Source organism: Amblyomma mixtum, chromosome 2 (assembly GCF_055824585.1).
Source record: "Amblyomma mixtum isolate Tamu chromosome 2, ASM5582458v1, whole genome shotgun sequence".
Lineage (NCBI taxonomy): Eukaryota > Metazoa > Arthropoda > Arachnida > Ixodida > Ixodidae > Amblyomma > Amblyomma mixtum.
Window position 1 is genome coordinate 147,324,628 of NC_143013.1, and position 16,667 is coordinate 147,341,294.

The following is a 16,667-nucleotide window of genomic DNA, read 5'->3' on the forward strand; positions in this document are numbered from 1 at the left end:
TACCTATGAAGCTGGCTCTGTTATCTTGTATTGTGTGCGTGGGTGCCTGAAGGGAGCGAAGATTAGCTGTTGTGTATCCATTGAACGGAGCATTTCTTTCACTGGTGCACCTTGCACAATCGAAGAATGGGGTGGCAGAGGCCTTAAGGTGGTAACCTTCACAAACAAGGATCTGGTGTGTGTGAAATATGAACAGCTTGTTCACAGGAGTTCATCAAATGTGTATGCTTGCGCCTCTAGGAATGTCCTGACTCTTAATCATGATGTTGATTTTGTTCATTATGTGTGAAAGGAATGTTTTTGGCTTGCATAATATACTTGGGGGAGATGTTGGTCGATGTTAGTCGAAGACACATTTCTTTATTTAAGAAGTGCCATAGGGCAGTGAGATTTCTTGTGCCTTTAGTATTTCCCGGCCCATTTCATAACACATGTTAGTTATTCTGTAGTTTCAGTATAAAGCAGAAAACAGATTTTTGTACATATTTACAAGGAATGTAGGCAAACATTGTAATCTGCAAATAGCTTTTTTTTGTGCAGCAGCCAGATTCTGCAAAACCCTGCAGTAGTACTGGGCGCCTCCTCTTTAACCCTGTAATAGTACTGTGATGAGTGTGGTGATGATTGTTATCTTGTTTTGTGCATGTGCCTTAAATAAACGAAGTTACAACTTTAATGTTTTTTTCTTTACCACAGCATGGAATCTGTGGCGTCAGCAATACGGAGAATAGTTCCGGAACTTCCTGAAGAAGAACTTGTAACTCTCGTAAATTATTTGAAGACAGAAGGCTACCAACATGAAAACGACCTCAGTTATATAGAAATTGATGATCTGAAGCCTCACTTGAAGTTGTTTTATGCGCGTAAGCTCCTTAGGGGGCTCAAGACCAGTGGCAATTATGGACCACCCAACAGCAGTGGTGGAAATGCTGAAAAAGCATTGACGGTATGTGCAGAACCAGCCAGCAGCTCCCAAGCATCAACTGTTGCAGCCGCAAGCACACCACGTAGGTGGCTGCACGAGTTTAAAGTCAATTGGACAGAGCTTCCAACTCAGCTAATATCTGATTGTAAAGAGGGACGAAGACCAAATCCACAGATGAGGCGTCAACTTGTGAAGGTGCTTGGGGAAGCGGTAGCGAAACATGATCCAATGCCTGGGATGGCAGCAGTGAAACATATTGCGCGACTGGTGACTGTGGAGTATCCGAAGTCATTTGCAGACATGACGTCTGCTGGGGATATTATTGGCGATGGCGCCGCTTCATTTTCCCGGCAGCTGAACACGTTCCTTGAGAACAAAAGGCGCTTCTTTTTTTGTTCTATATTAATGAAATTGAAAATATTCCTTTCACTCAAGACATACTCTTGTATGCAGATGATACAAATGCTTTTTTTTCCGGATCAAAATTGAAAGAAATAGAAGAAGCAGCCAACACTTGGCTATGTAACTTATCGAACTGGCTTATTAGCAATGATTTGCAGTTAAACATCAAGAAAACAAAATATATCCTATTCAGAGCAAGAAACACACCTATTGACTACGAAATTAATCTCACCTTCCACACTGAAAGTTTGCAGCAAACAAAAACAATTAAATTCCTCGGTGTCCACTTTGAAGAGTTTCTGAGCTGGAATGAACATGTAAATCATTTGAAATTAAAAATGTCGAAAGTAGTTGGAGCATTATGGAGGGTGAAGAACCTGATTCCAACTAGGTACAGATTAAATACATATTATGCAATCATCCAATCCCACTTAACTTACTGTCTTTTGATTTGGGGGAAAACAACTAGAGGTAACTTGCAAACGTTAACAATCATGCAAAAGAAAGCCATTAGGGCTCTGGAAAGCTTAAATTATAATGAGAGCACAAGGCCTTTTTTCAAGAAATATGGGATTTTTTATCTTGAACAGCTCTATTTATACAAACTTGCACTCTACATATACACCCAAAGGGAACAAAATTCCCACAGCTTTGATAATACATATCTGATGAAAAATGACAGCTTTTGTTTCAGGAAAATAAATTACATATTACCACGTTTACGAACAAATTATGGATTACAAAGTATGAAATACCTTATTCCCAACGCTTTAAACGAGAACGCGGTGTTAGCTGAAGCTATCAATTATCCTTCTATTAATACATTGAAAAGATTTTTGCGCGAAATTTTCATTGTGTGGTTGTAGTTGGGTTCACGGTTTTTGTGAATTTCTATAATGTGTACTTTCTTTTTTGGAGTGACTGCTTTTGAGTGGAATGGACTGTATTTGATTTATGTTTATCATACTTATTTGTTGTACATTATTGATTATAAGTGTCTCTCCTGATGGATTCTGTATTTTTCTGATGGTTTCTGCACAAGGTTTTGCTAAAACAGTTTTTATTTTGTTTGAATGTTGGCACGAGTGTTGTGCACAATTTCAAATATCATGCTAAATTGTTTTCGCTCAAAGTGCTTTGTTCGTTTTTCTTCGTTAGTTTATGATTTGTTTATTCGGAGTGCATCGCTACCAACTTTGTTATGGGGTCAGGGGACCCAGCCAGGTACAGGTATTGTACCTTTTGTCCCCGGCCCTTAGTTTTCTGTACTGAGAACTAAAATGTTAATAAACTCAAACTCAAACTCAAACTCAGACCAAATCGCAATTCGAAGAGAACTGACAATTTGTCAGAGCAGGTTGACCAACCTGCAGCAAAAACTCCAAAAGGGCCAACTGATTCATATGGATGCGTGGCCTGGCAGCCTGATTGTGACCAGGAAACGTGGGAGGCTCTAAATGAAAAAAGGTGTCTGCTATTGCGAACCAGCCCATCTTGTGAGGATGTTTCGAGGCTGATGGCAGATACCTATGCTCTGCAGCGCAAGGAAATTAATGAAGGAAAAGTCACCATGCAAAACATCCAGGAGCTATGGCCCTATCTGCTTGAAGAAATCTCCTTCTTCGGGCATCTTGACACACCTCTTGGTTTTTCTTTCAGTGAAATATTCATTCATGAACTTACATTGAAAGGACCAAGAATTGTAGACTACATGCTGAAGTTTCCCAAGAATGGAATGCAAGCTTTGCTTCACAAGGTTACATCAGCAGTAAACAAGGATGGACAGGCGGTTCCAAGATACTTCTACATCCTGGAATTGCTTTGTGCTTTCTTCAGCGAGAACTACAGCCAAGTGGTCTCCTTTCATCCGGCATGTTCTTTCTCTTTCATATTTTTGCAGTGCTGATCCCTGTAGGAGATGCAGGTGGTTCTAAGGTTCTAGTGCCACTTGTGCTGCCAGTGAGAGACGATTTAACTACTTTGTTCTTCACGTTTCTTCAAATTTTTTAAAATTCTATCGCAGCTGTCACAATGGCAGGAAGTACTCCTCAGTTTGACTAACCGAAATGTTCGGTGGTAGTCTTGCAGAGTTAACAAGCGGCTGAATGTTTTCAGTGTTTAGTTCGTGTACTGATAGTGTGCAGTTTCACTCTTGTTTGGTTTGGTTTGTGGGGTTTAACGTCCCAAAGCGACTAAGGCTATGAGAGACGCCGTAGTGGAGGGCTCCGGAAATTTCGACCACCTGGGGTTCTTTAACGTGCACTGACATCGCACAGTACACGGGCCTCGAATTTCTCCTCCAAAGAAATTCAGCCGCCGCGGCCGGGATCGAACCCGCGTCTTTCGGGCCAGCAGCCGAGCACCATAGCCACTGAGCCACCGCGGCGGCGTTTCATTTTTGTATAGCATTAAGAAATGGACCTAATTACCTTATATTTCAAAAATCGTTATTTCTTAATAAATTCTGTTCATTTTTATAATTTATTGTCTGTGGGCCTCAAACAAGGGCCAAAAATTTCTTTTGACTGATGTGTTCGTTAGTCAAGAGTTCGACGGAAATCCGTCTGGTCAGGCATGGTGATGCAATGAAGTGAAGTAGCAGTCACTGACCATAGTCGAAAAAGAAAGACGTTTCGAAACCCGTACGGGTTTCTTGTTCACAGTGAGCAGGACAAGAGCGGTGGCGAATAGGGTCACATTCTCCGGATATAAATTCGCCACCGCTCTTGTCCTGCTCACTGTGAACAAGAAACCCGTACGGGTTTCGAAACGTCTTTCTTTTTCGACTATGGTCAGTGACTGCTACTTCACTTCATTGCATGTGTTCGTTAGCTGAGAATTATTGAGTGAAGAAAATTTGTTGTCTTCTAATTTTATAAACCGCATATTCATGTACTTCTGCTGAAATGATGTTGCACCTGAGGCGTGGAAAGTGCGTTGATGACAGCAAGACCCTTGAAAGTATAGTTATAACATATTATCTAGATGCATGTGTCTGATCCCTTTGACGTTTTCTCTGGAGTCTAATAACATGTGGCCTGTGAATTCCCAGCATGCAGCTGAAGGGGGGCTGGAAGGACTGCCAGCAACACCGCACCTTGCTGTCATTGGTGTGTATTTGTCATTTATAGAACTTTGGCTCAAAACATGGCTTGTGCAGCATATTTTATTATTGTATGATATAACCTGATTTTGTGTAACCTCACTCTACTTAGTAGGACATATTCAAAACTTAGGAATGAGGTTAGCCCAGTACGAAAGGCTTAATTGCTGCTTCATCTTATGCATGAGCAGTGTGTTTAATAATTAAACATAATAATGCACACATTTGGCTAGTAGTTTTCCATTCTTATTAGAATGCACAAAAAATTTGTAACTCAGTAGCAGTACTGTTGATAAGAGGGGAGGCTGGGGTGATTTCTGCACTATAGGATTTCATAAGGTGACTTGCCAAAAGCATGTTTTGCTAGAAAGCATGAACGAAGCTGAACTTGGCTTTTCTCATCAATGTCATGGCAGGCTCGGTACAAAATGGAGGGCCACTCTGGCTTAGAAACGTTGCCCCGGTGCTTGCCCAAGTTTTGCCACCTCATCCCTATTCTCCATTATATAAAAAAAAAAGTATTCTGTCGACAGACAAAGTTTACTCTTTATTTGTCGTGCAATATTTGTAAACCTTTTCCCACAAACAAATTCTATGTAATATGTTACGCATTTACATGAAGCAAGGGTCTTCAACAGATATAATTACTGGCGTGCAAAGCACTGATAAGTGTCTGCTGCCAGGGTAACATAAGGCCTAGTGACACTACCCAGTTTGGCTATATATGAATACGTTCAAATTCCGCTTCTCTCAGTGTACACATCGAAGGCCATAGAGTTACTCGAAATTATTGGATCATCCCTTTAGTGGGCAGTGTTTGCTTGTGAACTAATTTTTTTTTCTTGCAGGATCAAGCATGGGCGATATAAAAAGGCTCATCGTTGCAGTTGATGCGGTAGAATGCATTTCTACCAGAAGTCTTGAGAAGACCATGGGCCTCCTGCTTGGTACCTTCTTCGTCTTTAACGTCGCGTACCCTCCCGGCTGCCCCCTCACCATTGAGTTTCTGCAGAGGTAAATGAGTGAATGTGGATGATGCCTTTGATAAGTAATTGGAAACCGAGTCAATAGTGTGGGAGTGGCTTCTTTTTCCTGGGGAAAGGCACTCGCCCTCCTTAGCCAGTGCCTGTAAGTGAACAGTTCCCCTCTGTTCCCCCGAAATTTGGACGTCATGTTACAAACATTCCTCTTGTGCATTTCTTCGTTCTCTGGCACAGCACTGTGTTGCTTTTTTGGCACAGCTGTATGGTGTTTCGCCAATCACGAGCATCTTTAGAAAGTAGAATGGCAATGTTATTGACGTAGTGCTGCTTGCCAGTGGTACATGCTGACAAGCCCTGCACATTTGCTAGCTCTGGCAATGAGTCAGAGGGTTGCAAGATGAAGGTTGGAGTTTTGATTTTAAATTGTACCCAGTTCTGGTATTCTGAGCCTTTTAAAACTGCGGATATCATTGTCGTGTGACGAATGCACCAGCCTGACAGTTTGCAATGCCTAAACTTGGTCAAATGTCCTGTGAGTGCATCTAGATACCACGTTTTGGTGTTTTGCATTGTTTTGTTAGTTGGCTACCGCAAGAAAGGGGCAAGGACCAAGAACCAGATAGGACAGGCACTACTATCAATTATTGCTTAATGTAATATGTGCAGCATTTTTACAGGTACCGACGTCAGGAAAAATGGGAGCGAGAATTAAGTGAAAATGCAGGTCTTTTAAGTCGCTCTACTATATACGTGTCCACTGGCTAATGTCCTAGTGCAACATGACAGTGTTGTCTGACTATGGGTTGCATCCACACATGGGGCACTAAGTTGCCGAATGCCTGTCAGCACTTATACAGACCTCAAGTTCCCTCATGTTACCATTGATGCAGTGCTCGCTCAAGCCTGTGTACAATCGGCCCCAAGAAAATAGAGCTGTCTACCTCACCTTCTGGGCTCTCAACAAACCTGCAATGATGAATGTCAGTTTTTTTTCTTTTTTTCATTGAAACTGGAGATGTGACACATAGGCAGGACAGCCTCACAGGTACTGACGCAACCATTACACGACACTTTCCCTTTTATCCTGGTGATATTTTAGGGACTGGCAGGGTGATTAGCCCCTGCAAAAAAAATTATACTGTGATCCCATATTTGCCCAGAATTGCATATTTGCCTGTATACGCAATGCATTGTGACCTCGAGAGTACCAGAAGCTTGGAAGAACGCTAACATTATATTAATTCATAAGAAAGGAGATGTCAAGGACTTGAAGAATTACAGACCGATCAGCTTATTGTCCGTTGCCTACAAGGTATTTACTAAGGTAATCGCTAATAGAGTCAGGACAACTTTGGACTTTAGTCAACCAAATGATCAGGCAGGCTTTCGTAAAGGATACTCGACAATAGACCACATTCACACTTTCAATCAGGTGATAGAGAAATGCGCAGAATATAATCAACCCCTATATATAGCCTTCATTGATTACGAGAAAGCATTTGACTCAGTGGGAACCTCAGCTGTCATGCAGGCAATGCGGAGTCAGGGTGCGGAAGAGTGTTATGCGAAAATATTGGAAGATATTTACAACGATTGCACAGCTACTATAGTTCTCCATAAAGTCAGCAATAAAATTCCAATACGGAGAGGTGTCAGGCAGGGAGACACGATCTCGCCAATGTTCTTCACTGCCTGCTTACAGGAGGTATTCCGGGGACTGGAATGGGAACAGTTGGGGATGAGAGTTAATGGAGAATACCTGCGTAATTTGCGATTCGCTGATGACATTGCCTTGGTAAGCCACTCAGGACAAGAACTGCAAAGCATGATCAATCAGTTAGACAGGCAGAGCAGAACAGTGGGGCTAAGAATTAACATACAGAAAACCAAAGTAATGTTCAACAGCCTAGCAAGGGAACAACAGTTCGCAATTGGTAGCGAGGTGCTGGAAGTAGTAAGAGAATATGTCTACTTAGGGCAGGTAGTGACCGCAGATCCGGATCATGAGAGGGAAATAACTAGAAGAATTAGAATGGGGTGGAGCGCATATGGCAGATTCTCTCAGATCATGAATGGTACCTTACCAATATCCCTGAAGAGAAAAGTATACAACAGCTGTATCCTACCGGTACTCACCTATGGGGCAGAAACGTGGAGGCTAACAAGAACAACGCAGCGAGCTATGGAAAGGAAAATGATAGGTGTAACGCTAGGAGATCGGAAGAGGGTGGAGTGGGTGAGGGAACAAACGCGGGTTAATGACATCTTAGTTGAAATCAAGAGGAAGAAATGGGCTTGGGCAGGGCATGTAATGCGAAGGCAAGATAACCGCTGGTCCTTAAGGGAAACGGAGTGGATTCCAAGAGAAGGCAAACGTAGCAGGGGATGGCAGAAAGTTAGGTGGGCGGATGAGATTAAGAAGTTTGCGGGGATACAGTGGCGGCAACTGACAAAGGACAGGGTTAATTGGAGAGACATGGGAGAGGCCTTTGCCCTGCAGTGGGTGTAGTCAGGCTGATGATGATGATGATGCTTAGTACTTGAAATGGACAGGTGAAAGCCATCCTAAAGGTTGCTATGTCGGCACCTGAGGAGTTGGCCACCCTGTGTGTCAACAGTTGCACTGTACAAGAAAAAATTAGACATTCATCATCGTGACAGGTTTGTTGATTGCTCAGAAGATTTCAGTTATGAAATTCCGCTTATTTGTGGCCAAGGGCACAGAAACTAGAATGGGCGTTCTCCAAATGGTAAGATGACGAAGCATGACAATGAGGTTCGTAAATGTCTGCACGGCTGCCACTTGTGCGAATGCAGCCTATACCTGGACAACATCGTGGTATTACATCAATACTGACCTATGTATGTGGCTGACAGCAGAAACCCTGAAATGCAGCAAAATGCTCTTGCATAGTTACAGTTTCTAGAGTCTGTGTATTTTCCTTGTATGTGATGAGCACCTATTGTTACTAGAAATACTATACTTGGTGTATGTGCAATTGTGGGCTGTTTTTACGAGTTATGATAATGGTTACATTTAGGTACATCATGCATCATCAGTGCATGTATATGTAGCTATTTAAGCACACTACTAATGTGCTCACATTTGCTGCTTCATGATTTTAATCTTGTCTTTTCGTTTCATAATGCTTTGTGTCGCAGAAGGTAGTGCAATTCACATATTCATGGCATTTCATGTGTGTAGCCAGACTATGTGATTTCACAGTTTATGGAGCGTGGATTTATTCTATCCTGATTTTTTTTCCAGGTGCCTTGGGCAGATTGTAATAATTTAGAATCGCCGAATAATCTAGGGGTACAGGTTCGTTCCCCTCGAGGTCGTTTACGTTGGATGCTCGGTAATAAGTGTACCCTCGAGCTATCCTGTCGGCCACTTGGTTCCCTGTTACTCCCGCGTGTCCCGGCTTCCATACTATCGTATGCCTGATTGGTTCTTCGTTTGTTTGTCGTTGTGTTATGTGGCCCCCAGAACGGAGTATGCGGAGCGCTCTGTGCCCTATTCTGCCGCATAGGTAGTTGCGGCATGCTGTTTGTGAGTCTGTAAGGATTTTTAGAGACCGTTTAGATCGATAGCCCTCCGCTGCCGCTAGAGCGACGGCCGCTTCCTCAGCCTCGACTATCGTACAGTCTTGTAGTGATGCGCTGGTGATCTCGCGTAGAGTCGAGTCAATCACCGTTGTTACCGCATTGCTTTTGTGCTGCCCCGCTGTTCTGGTGTATGTGGCTGCGTCCACGTATACCGTCGTTTCTTGGGGTGCTAATGTCTTTTGTAGGTATTCAGCCCTTGCCTCTCTGCGTGCTTTGTGTAGGTTAGGATCCATGTTCCGGGGTATTGGCGTTACTTTTAGTGTGTTGCGAAATTCGTCCGGGATTGTTTCTGTCCTCTGTATCTCTTGAATTTGATCGGCGCGGCCCAGTTTCTTTAGGAGCTCCCTGCCAGATGGGCTCTGTTGAAGTCTGCGCAGTTGGGAGACTAGTTGTGCCTCTCTCAATTCATCGAAAGTGTTGTGTAGTCCTAGGGCTAGGAGCTTTTCGGTTGAAGTGCTGTGAGGAAGGTGGAGTGCGGTTTTGTAGGCTTTGCGTAGAATCACGTCCGCCTGTTGTACCTCACTCTTGATGGGATTGTAGTAGGGGAGGCTGTATGTCACTCGGCTGACTACCAGGCTTCTGACCAACTTGAGTGTGTCCTCCTCTCGCATGCCATGACGTCTGTGTGAGATGCGCGTGATCATGCGGGCCACTTGTAGAGTGGATGTTTTGAGTAGGGCGAGGGTGTGAGTGCAGCGTTGGTTTGACTGTATCCACATCCCCAAGATTCTGATGAGTGTTTTTTCCGGTATCGATTTCCCCTCGACGTAGACGTTCAACTTTAAGTCGTCGCTAGTGGGGACTGTGCGATTTTGTTTACCTCTCCAAACTCTTAGGAGCTCTGATTTCTCGGTGGAGCATGCTAGCCCTCTTGCTCTGACGTAGTTCTCTACGCAGGTGGCTGCCTTTTGTAATTTCTCTTCTTTCTCTCCGAGCGAGCCTGTGTTGACCCAGATGGTGTATGCCGTCGATTGCTTCTAACTGTTTTGCCAAACAATCATGGCTATGTTGAAGAGCGTAGGGGAGATGACCGATCCTTGAGGTGTTCCTTTATTTGGAGTAAGGAATTTGTCTGATCTGAGCTCCCCCAGGCCAATCGTTGCCGTTCTGTTACAAGAATTTTCGCCGCACAGGAAATCTGACTGTTCACTCCTGTACCGTGTGAGGAATGTTTCAACTTTCTGCCGAGTGGAGTGCGCTCACCGAACTTACTGTGAGGTTGTGATTTTTCCGAGCAATTTCTGTCAAGTTAATCGTGTGCCGGTGCGCGAATGACTTTGAACGCGAGTGTCACTCGTTTAAAATGACAATTTTGCCGTGTGACAGGAGTATAGAGTTATCAAAATTTAGGAGCTTCGATTAGTCGCTGTGAAGACAATGCAGGTCACTGCGTGTGAGTGCAGTGAGGCGTGTGAAAGGAGTTTTGAGAGAATTAAGATTTCTTAAGCACTGTAGTTATCGGCAGAGCCAGTCTTTTACAAAAAAAGAAATTGGGGGATATTTGGAAAAGGCGCACCGAAAATAGAACCTTCCGCTTAATAATTCGCTGTTCCAAAAAAAAAAAAGATTGTCTCCGTATTCATGCGACGATTGAATTCACTACTTCTCTCCAAGTAAACACCGCCACGTATGAAGGGAAAGATAGCGAAGAGCGTATGATATTCAGTGCTATTATATGCCGCTCCATAGACTGACGTCGTACATATGTTTCTCGTATTCTTTTCATTTTTACTTCTCAGTAGCAGTGCGCTTATCCAGGAGAACACACGCACTTAGCGGAGTACCAACGTTACATGACTGACAAAGGCGTACATTTATGTCATTTTACTAGGCGCATGGCCAGTAGGCTTGAAGTTTAACAGTAATAAATAATGCGTAAATGCCTTACGAAACGAATTAAAGCAAGAAAAAAACACTCAAGTTGATTATGCATATGGAGGGCATAAAATGGTATATGCAGTCTACTGACGGCAATGTACAATCGCTGAGCGGCTGCATGGTGGTGGTGAAAACTTTATTTGCAGTAGGGGAGTTTGGGACACACATGTCCGTGGGACCCCGCACGGCCCCACTGCACTCAAACGTTTATGTCCCGGAGGCCCATGACGCTGGCAGCGCGGCCTGTGGCGATGGCTTGCTTGGCCGGGTCCTCAGAACGCAGTAAGGTTTCCCAAGCCTCCCAAGTGGTAAGGTGCTCCAGGCTCCGCGGGGGAGGATCCGCCGGGCAGAGGAAAAGGATATGGTCGAGAGTGGCTTCGGGGTGGTGGCAGAGGGTACAGGAGGGGTTCGTGTAGACTTGGTGATAGCGCGAGCGTATATAAGGGGAGGGTAAAGCGCGTGTTTGGAGCCGCCTCCAAAGTGTCTGATGATAATTGTCGAGGCAGGGATGGGGTGGGGGGTAGAGCCGACGCCCGGCTTCGCAGGCCTGCGTCATTTCACTGAACGAGTGCATGCGCTCCCGCGAGAACCCCAGGTCGGAGGCCGCCGGTTCCCGGTTGAGAGAACCTCGGGCTAAAGCGTTGGCGGACTCGTTTCCGGGATTCCCGGAGTGGGCAGGCACCCATATCAGCTCCACATGGCGGGGCGGGTGCGCGGCGAGGGAGTCCAGTATGCGAAATGCAGGGACGTGAACTCTGCCGCGAGCAAAATTTAGTATGGCAGTTTTAGAGTCGGATAGTGTATATCGGGCCTCCGTGCGTGTGAAGGCCAGGGCAATGACGGCCTCTTGCGCCTCCTCCGAAGTGGCAGTAGGGGTTATTTGAAGGTTGGCAATCGGTTGGAGGGAGGGGTTCGTGATGGCTGCGACCGCGTCCTCGCCCGTGCATGCGGCATCTACCCAAACGGCATACGGCCGTGCCATAGTGTTTGTGGAGTGCCGGTGCGCGAGCTCTGCGTCGCGGTTCGTGGTAGGTGGGCATATTTTTGGGGAGTGGTTAATAAATAATTTGCGGTGAATGTGGCGGGGGACTTGGAGCCGTGTGGGATTTCTGGCTGACAGGCGCATACTGAGGGTGTGTAGGATGCGTCTGCAGCTGGCGGTTTTCGCGAGACATATGCATTGTGCCTGTCGATGGGCCTCGATAAGCTTCCCTATTCAGTTGTATATGCGGCAGCGACCCGTTCGTTGTGGTTTGACGTGGAACTTAACGCCATTGTCGCTGTGTTTAAGACGCCACGTGGCAAAGAGTTTGCAGTGCTGAACACCGATGGAGTATGTCGTGATAGTAACAGGCCAGGGCCATGTTACGTCTCCGTCTCCACCTTTCGTCTCCACCTTTTCCTATCATTAAAATCAATTTCTCTCTCTCTGTAATTATGCAGCATTACGTACTTGATATAAACAATTATTGTCTTTACTAAAGTGTACGGGGCAGCGTAGTAAATAGGCGTGCATTAAAACCGCGAAACAAAAGTCACGAGGAATGTCTGACGTACGCGCACGTAAACACTGCTGGTAGCAGACGAGGCGAGCGGGCGTCCAGACTGTGGACGGTTCGGCGCTGCGCCGCGGGATGACGATTCTTCCAGTTCTCGCAGGCGATTGCGCGTTACCAAAGCACCGCAGGAATATTGCCCCCAAATCGCAGCTGTGTCTCCGGTCTACTAGGTGTGTGCGTGAAGCAAGCGAGCATGGAGGAGTCGAAGTTATCCGGAAAAGAAAAAATTGCGTTACTTCCTAATGCGAAATTTGAGTGCAGCACATCAGCTGTTTCAGCTTTTCGATAGATTGAGGCAAAGAATTTGAGCAAGAGATGTATGTACAATTACAGAAAACTTCTTATTTTTCAGACATATTTATACAGGCAAGCGGTTCGCAGTGCCGAACGGTGGCGGCTATGCGTTTCGGCTCGGGCGGTGCACATATCGAGATCCGCCGCCACCAATCCGAGTGTCGGAGTTCGAACCAGACCGCGGTGGCAGCGTTTTCGATGGAGGCGAAACTTAAAATTAGCTGTGGTTCAAGTACTGCTGAACCTGGTTATCTATGGCGTATCTATGGCGTATCTATGGCGTATCTATAAGCGTATCTATAAGCGTATCTATAAACGTATCTATAACTATGGCGTATCTATAAGCGGCTTGGCGTCTGTAACGTTGAGTGCGTTCTGGACACTGGATAGGGAGTGCACCTAACCTGACACCCTGGTAGGTGGTAGTTAATGGTTGATCGCGACAGTTCGCTCACTGTTGTCAGCAATAACGTATGCAGCCCACATTTCTCTCTTATCACCCCACGTACCTATAAGCGCGATTCAGGCGTCCAGTGACCCAGGGAGCTAGTTATAAGCACTTCCTGTCCTCAAAATGCTCGGAGTGCAAAACTTTTTCAACGCCAACGCCTATGAACACAACGAACGCCGACGGCTTGTGGCTTCAGCGCCGCGTTTCTGGCACAACGTTGTAAATACCAACGCATTCAGTGCACATCTGTCACTACCGCCATGTAGCTTAACCCATCAGGGCCCAAGAAAAATCTAATAACAGAGGGATTTTCTTCAATTTTAGCACATAATGGTCTATTATAAAGAAAAACAGATTACTTAAATTTCGTCACGATTGCTTCATTCGTCCTGAAGTTACACAGGTGTACTTTTTATAGTACGCTGGGCCTTCCCCACAGCACATGTGGCTACTGTGCTCCACTCCTACTTAGTGGCATGAATTTTAAGGCGGAAGCCTTTAATGTCTCATCGTTGTAAGCAGCAGTTGTCGACAGAAATGTCACGCTTTTCAATTGGTCGAAACGGTCGTGACGTGACAGTGCGCAAATTTCAAACGGGGCCAATTGTACTTTGGCTAGTAACCATGCAACCAATTGAAGGGGTCGTATAGTAACGCTCCAAGTAAGTGGGACTAAGCTTAGTTAATTGCTTAATTACCCAATTTGCCTAATTAATCTTTCTAGTCAGGCCATATAAATAAATAAAACCAAGTAGGAAATTGGTTGAGCTCGGGAATCGAATCCCGGTCTTCGGCGTGCGAGGCGAGCACGCTACCACTCCGCCATGCCAGCTTTTTTTTTTTTTTTTTTTTTATTTATTGCCTGACTTCACACACACAAATACACAGATACAAATACACAAATACAAATACAGTACACATATACACTTACAGAGCGCAATGAGCAATAATTAACAACACTATCCGCCCGGGGGTGCGTGGCTTCGTCATATTAAAACTCCTTAAGCGTCACCAAAGGCTCGACTCTTTCGAGCCACTCGGGAGCTTCAGGAGCAAGTTTCTGAACTTCAATATACTTATGCATGCACTCCCGAAAATAGATCCGTGCTGGCCGTGCATCAGGATCGCAATGATATCCTGCCATTCTGGAGCGCCAAATACAATGGAGGCCCATTAGCATAATGAGGTCGAATGGTGTCCCATCCTCACTCTCTACAGGCAAGTACCGGATACCATGAGCGTCGAGCGGAAATTCCTTTTTTAAAGTCCGTTGCAAGATGTCCCAAAAGTATACCCCCTCCCAACAGTGCAAAAAAACGTGGTCTATTGTTTCTGGTTGTTTACAAATTAAACAATGTGATCCCCAAGGTAGAAATAACTGCTTCCTTTCCAAGAATTCCTTTACTGGTAGTGTTCCGGTATGTAATTTAAAGAAAAAAGTTTTTGCACTTGGCGGCACCTGCATCGCCTTCACACGCTTAAGTACGTCGCGTCCCTGGCCTCCATTGTATAAGGCCCTGTACATAGGTTGTGGAAGAACTACATCGCACAAATCTTTATGCCAGCTCGATGGTTTGGAATGAATAAAGGCGCGTCTAGTGAATACGGTGTCTTCCCACACTCCCAGCCTCCTCCCTTCAATTCCGGCGAGGTTTAGATCCCCACCGAGATATGAGAGACAGATTCATTTCCTTTCCTCAAAAACCAATTTACCGACGAGCGAGGCGTAGAACCTAATGGGCGATGGCGTTCTATGGACTCCCTGGCAGCACTTGGGCGCGCACTCGCAAACCGCAGGAAAAACCATTAGTGTAAATAAAGTTTTCCCTTCCCTTCCTTCCCTGGCAGCGTTGCAAGACGCTGTCGCGTTCCACACTCAGAGGCGAAGCTTAACATCTTAACCACACATCAGTGACCACACTTTAGGTCAAAAAAGTGCCCCCCTGAATTTTGACGGTTGTCCACCGAGATATGTGAGACAGTTACTGCGTAATTTCCTTTCCTCAATTACAATTTCATTTTCTTCAGTACGGGCCCTCTTTGTCTTCTTTCACTCCAACTTCCTCCCTTCCTCTACGGTGCGGTTCAGGTGTCCACCGAGATGACAGGTAATTACTTCGCCATTTCATTTCCTCAAAAAGCGTTGCGTTCAAAGGGCAAGGCATCGCGCCGAACGGGTGGTGGCGTTGCGTGGACTCCCTGCCAGCGCTACAACACGCTGTGGCGTTCCACTCATAAAGGCGAAGCTGAAGCGTCATTAATTAGTAGTTAATTAGTATTCAGGCATTAATAAATAATTAACCATTAATTAGTGATTTGTGATCACTTAGTAATAAGTACTCGATTATATGTGGCGCCACCAGTGCCACAGAAGCAGCGAAAGTGGTGCGGAAAACGCTTCCGCCTCTACGCACTTGAGACAGTCAAAGTGCCCCCTGAATTTTTGTTAATTTGTCCGTGATTTTTACGTAGGATGATATAACATGCCGTAGGTGTTTGCAGCGCACACGAAACACGGACGGACAGAAAAGGGAACGAAACACAGCGCTGACTTTCAACTGAGCTTTATTGGAAAAATAAGTGACTTTTATACAAAAATTTTTAACATGTGACTCAGAAGATGTCAAAACGTCCTACTACATGTGCCATCTAAAATCACTGATACTCTAGATAAAAGCCCTGAAAAAACATGAATGGAAAACACTGAAAGACACGTGCCACTTAAACCAACTAAAGGGTGTCATGATCAACAACGGTGAAGGAACAATCGAAAAAACTAACAAAAATACTATGATACCGAAATGCAAAGGCAGGGTGAAGCTGTATATGGGCTCCCGTTGTCACAAAAAGTAAAAGAAGAAAGAAAATAAATTGACAAAAAACAGGACTGAAACGGTATAAAAACACATTAACTAAAACAGCATAAAACCCATTATTTAAAGAGTGTTGAAATTTACGGGTGCGCGCCTGCGGCCTGCAAGAATCCAAGTTCTTTATCCAGGAGCCCTAAGGACACAGCGCTGACGCACATGTCCCCTTTCTGTTGGATGGCTTTTGCCCCGATAATCTCCCTCGTGGTCTGATCGCTGTTTCTACCTAAAATCGTAGTGTCCTGGAACCGTGGTATGCACTTATTGCATTCGCTGCAGTGCACAGCGAGATTTACTTCTCGTATGTTTCTCTTGCGCAGATTGTCATAATTATTGTTGTGTTCTCGGAGTCGGTCGTTAAGGCATCGGCCCGTCTGTCCTATATAGACTTTCCCGCAGCTTAACGGAATCTGATACACCACACCTTTGGTACAAGGTACAAACGGAGACCGGTGTTTTTTGGAGCACTGCACACGTGGTGTACCACACGTCTGAGCAAGCTTGCAAAGCTTTGACAGCTTTTCCGGGGCTGAAAACAATACTCTCAACTTCACTTTTTTGCCTATTCGTTTCAAATTGTGGGAGATGCTGTG

General features: G+C 45.1%; 2 protein-coding genes across 3 annotated transcripts in view; one reads left to right on the top strand and one right to left on the bottom strand.

Annotated features, from left to right (window-relative positions):
* LOC149361202 (uncharacterized) overlaps positions 1-16,667 on the bottom strand; it is a 74,977-nt gene that overhangs the window by 31,726 nt on the left and 26,584 nt on the right. The window lies entirely within an intron of this gene.
* Positions 6-5,568, top strand: LOC149361204 (uncharacterized). Its single transcript, XM_089569465.1, has 4 exons — positions 6-1,306; positions 2,640-3,197; positions 4,380-4,437; positions 5,279-5,568. The coding sequence occupies exons 1-4, from the start codon at positions 698-700 to the stop codon at positions 5,446-5,448; spliced, it is 1,395 nt and encodes a 464-aa protein (XP_089425591.1). The 5' UTR covers positions 6-697; the 3' UTR covers positions 5,449-5,568.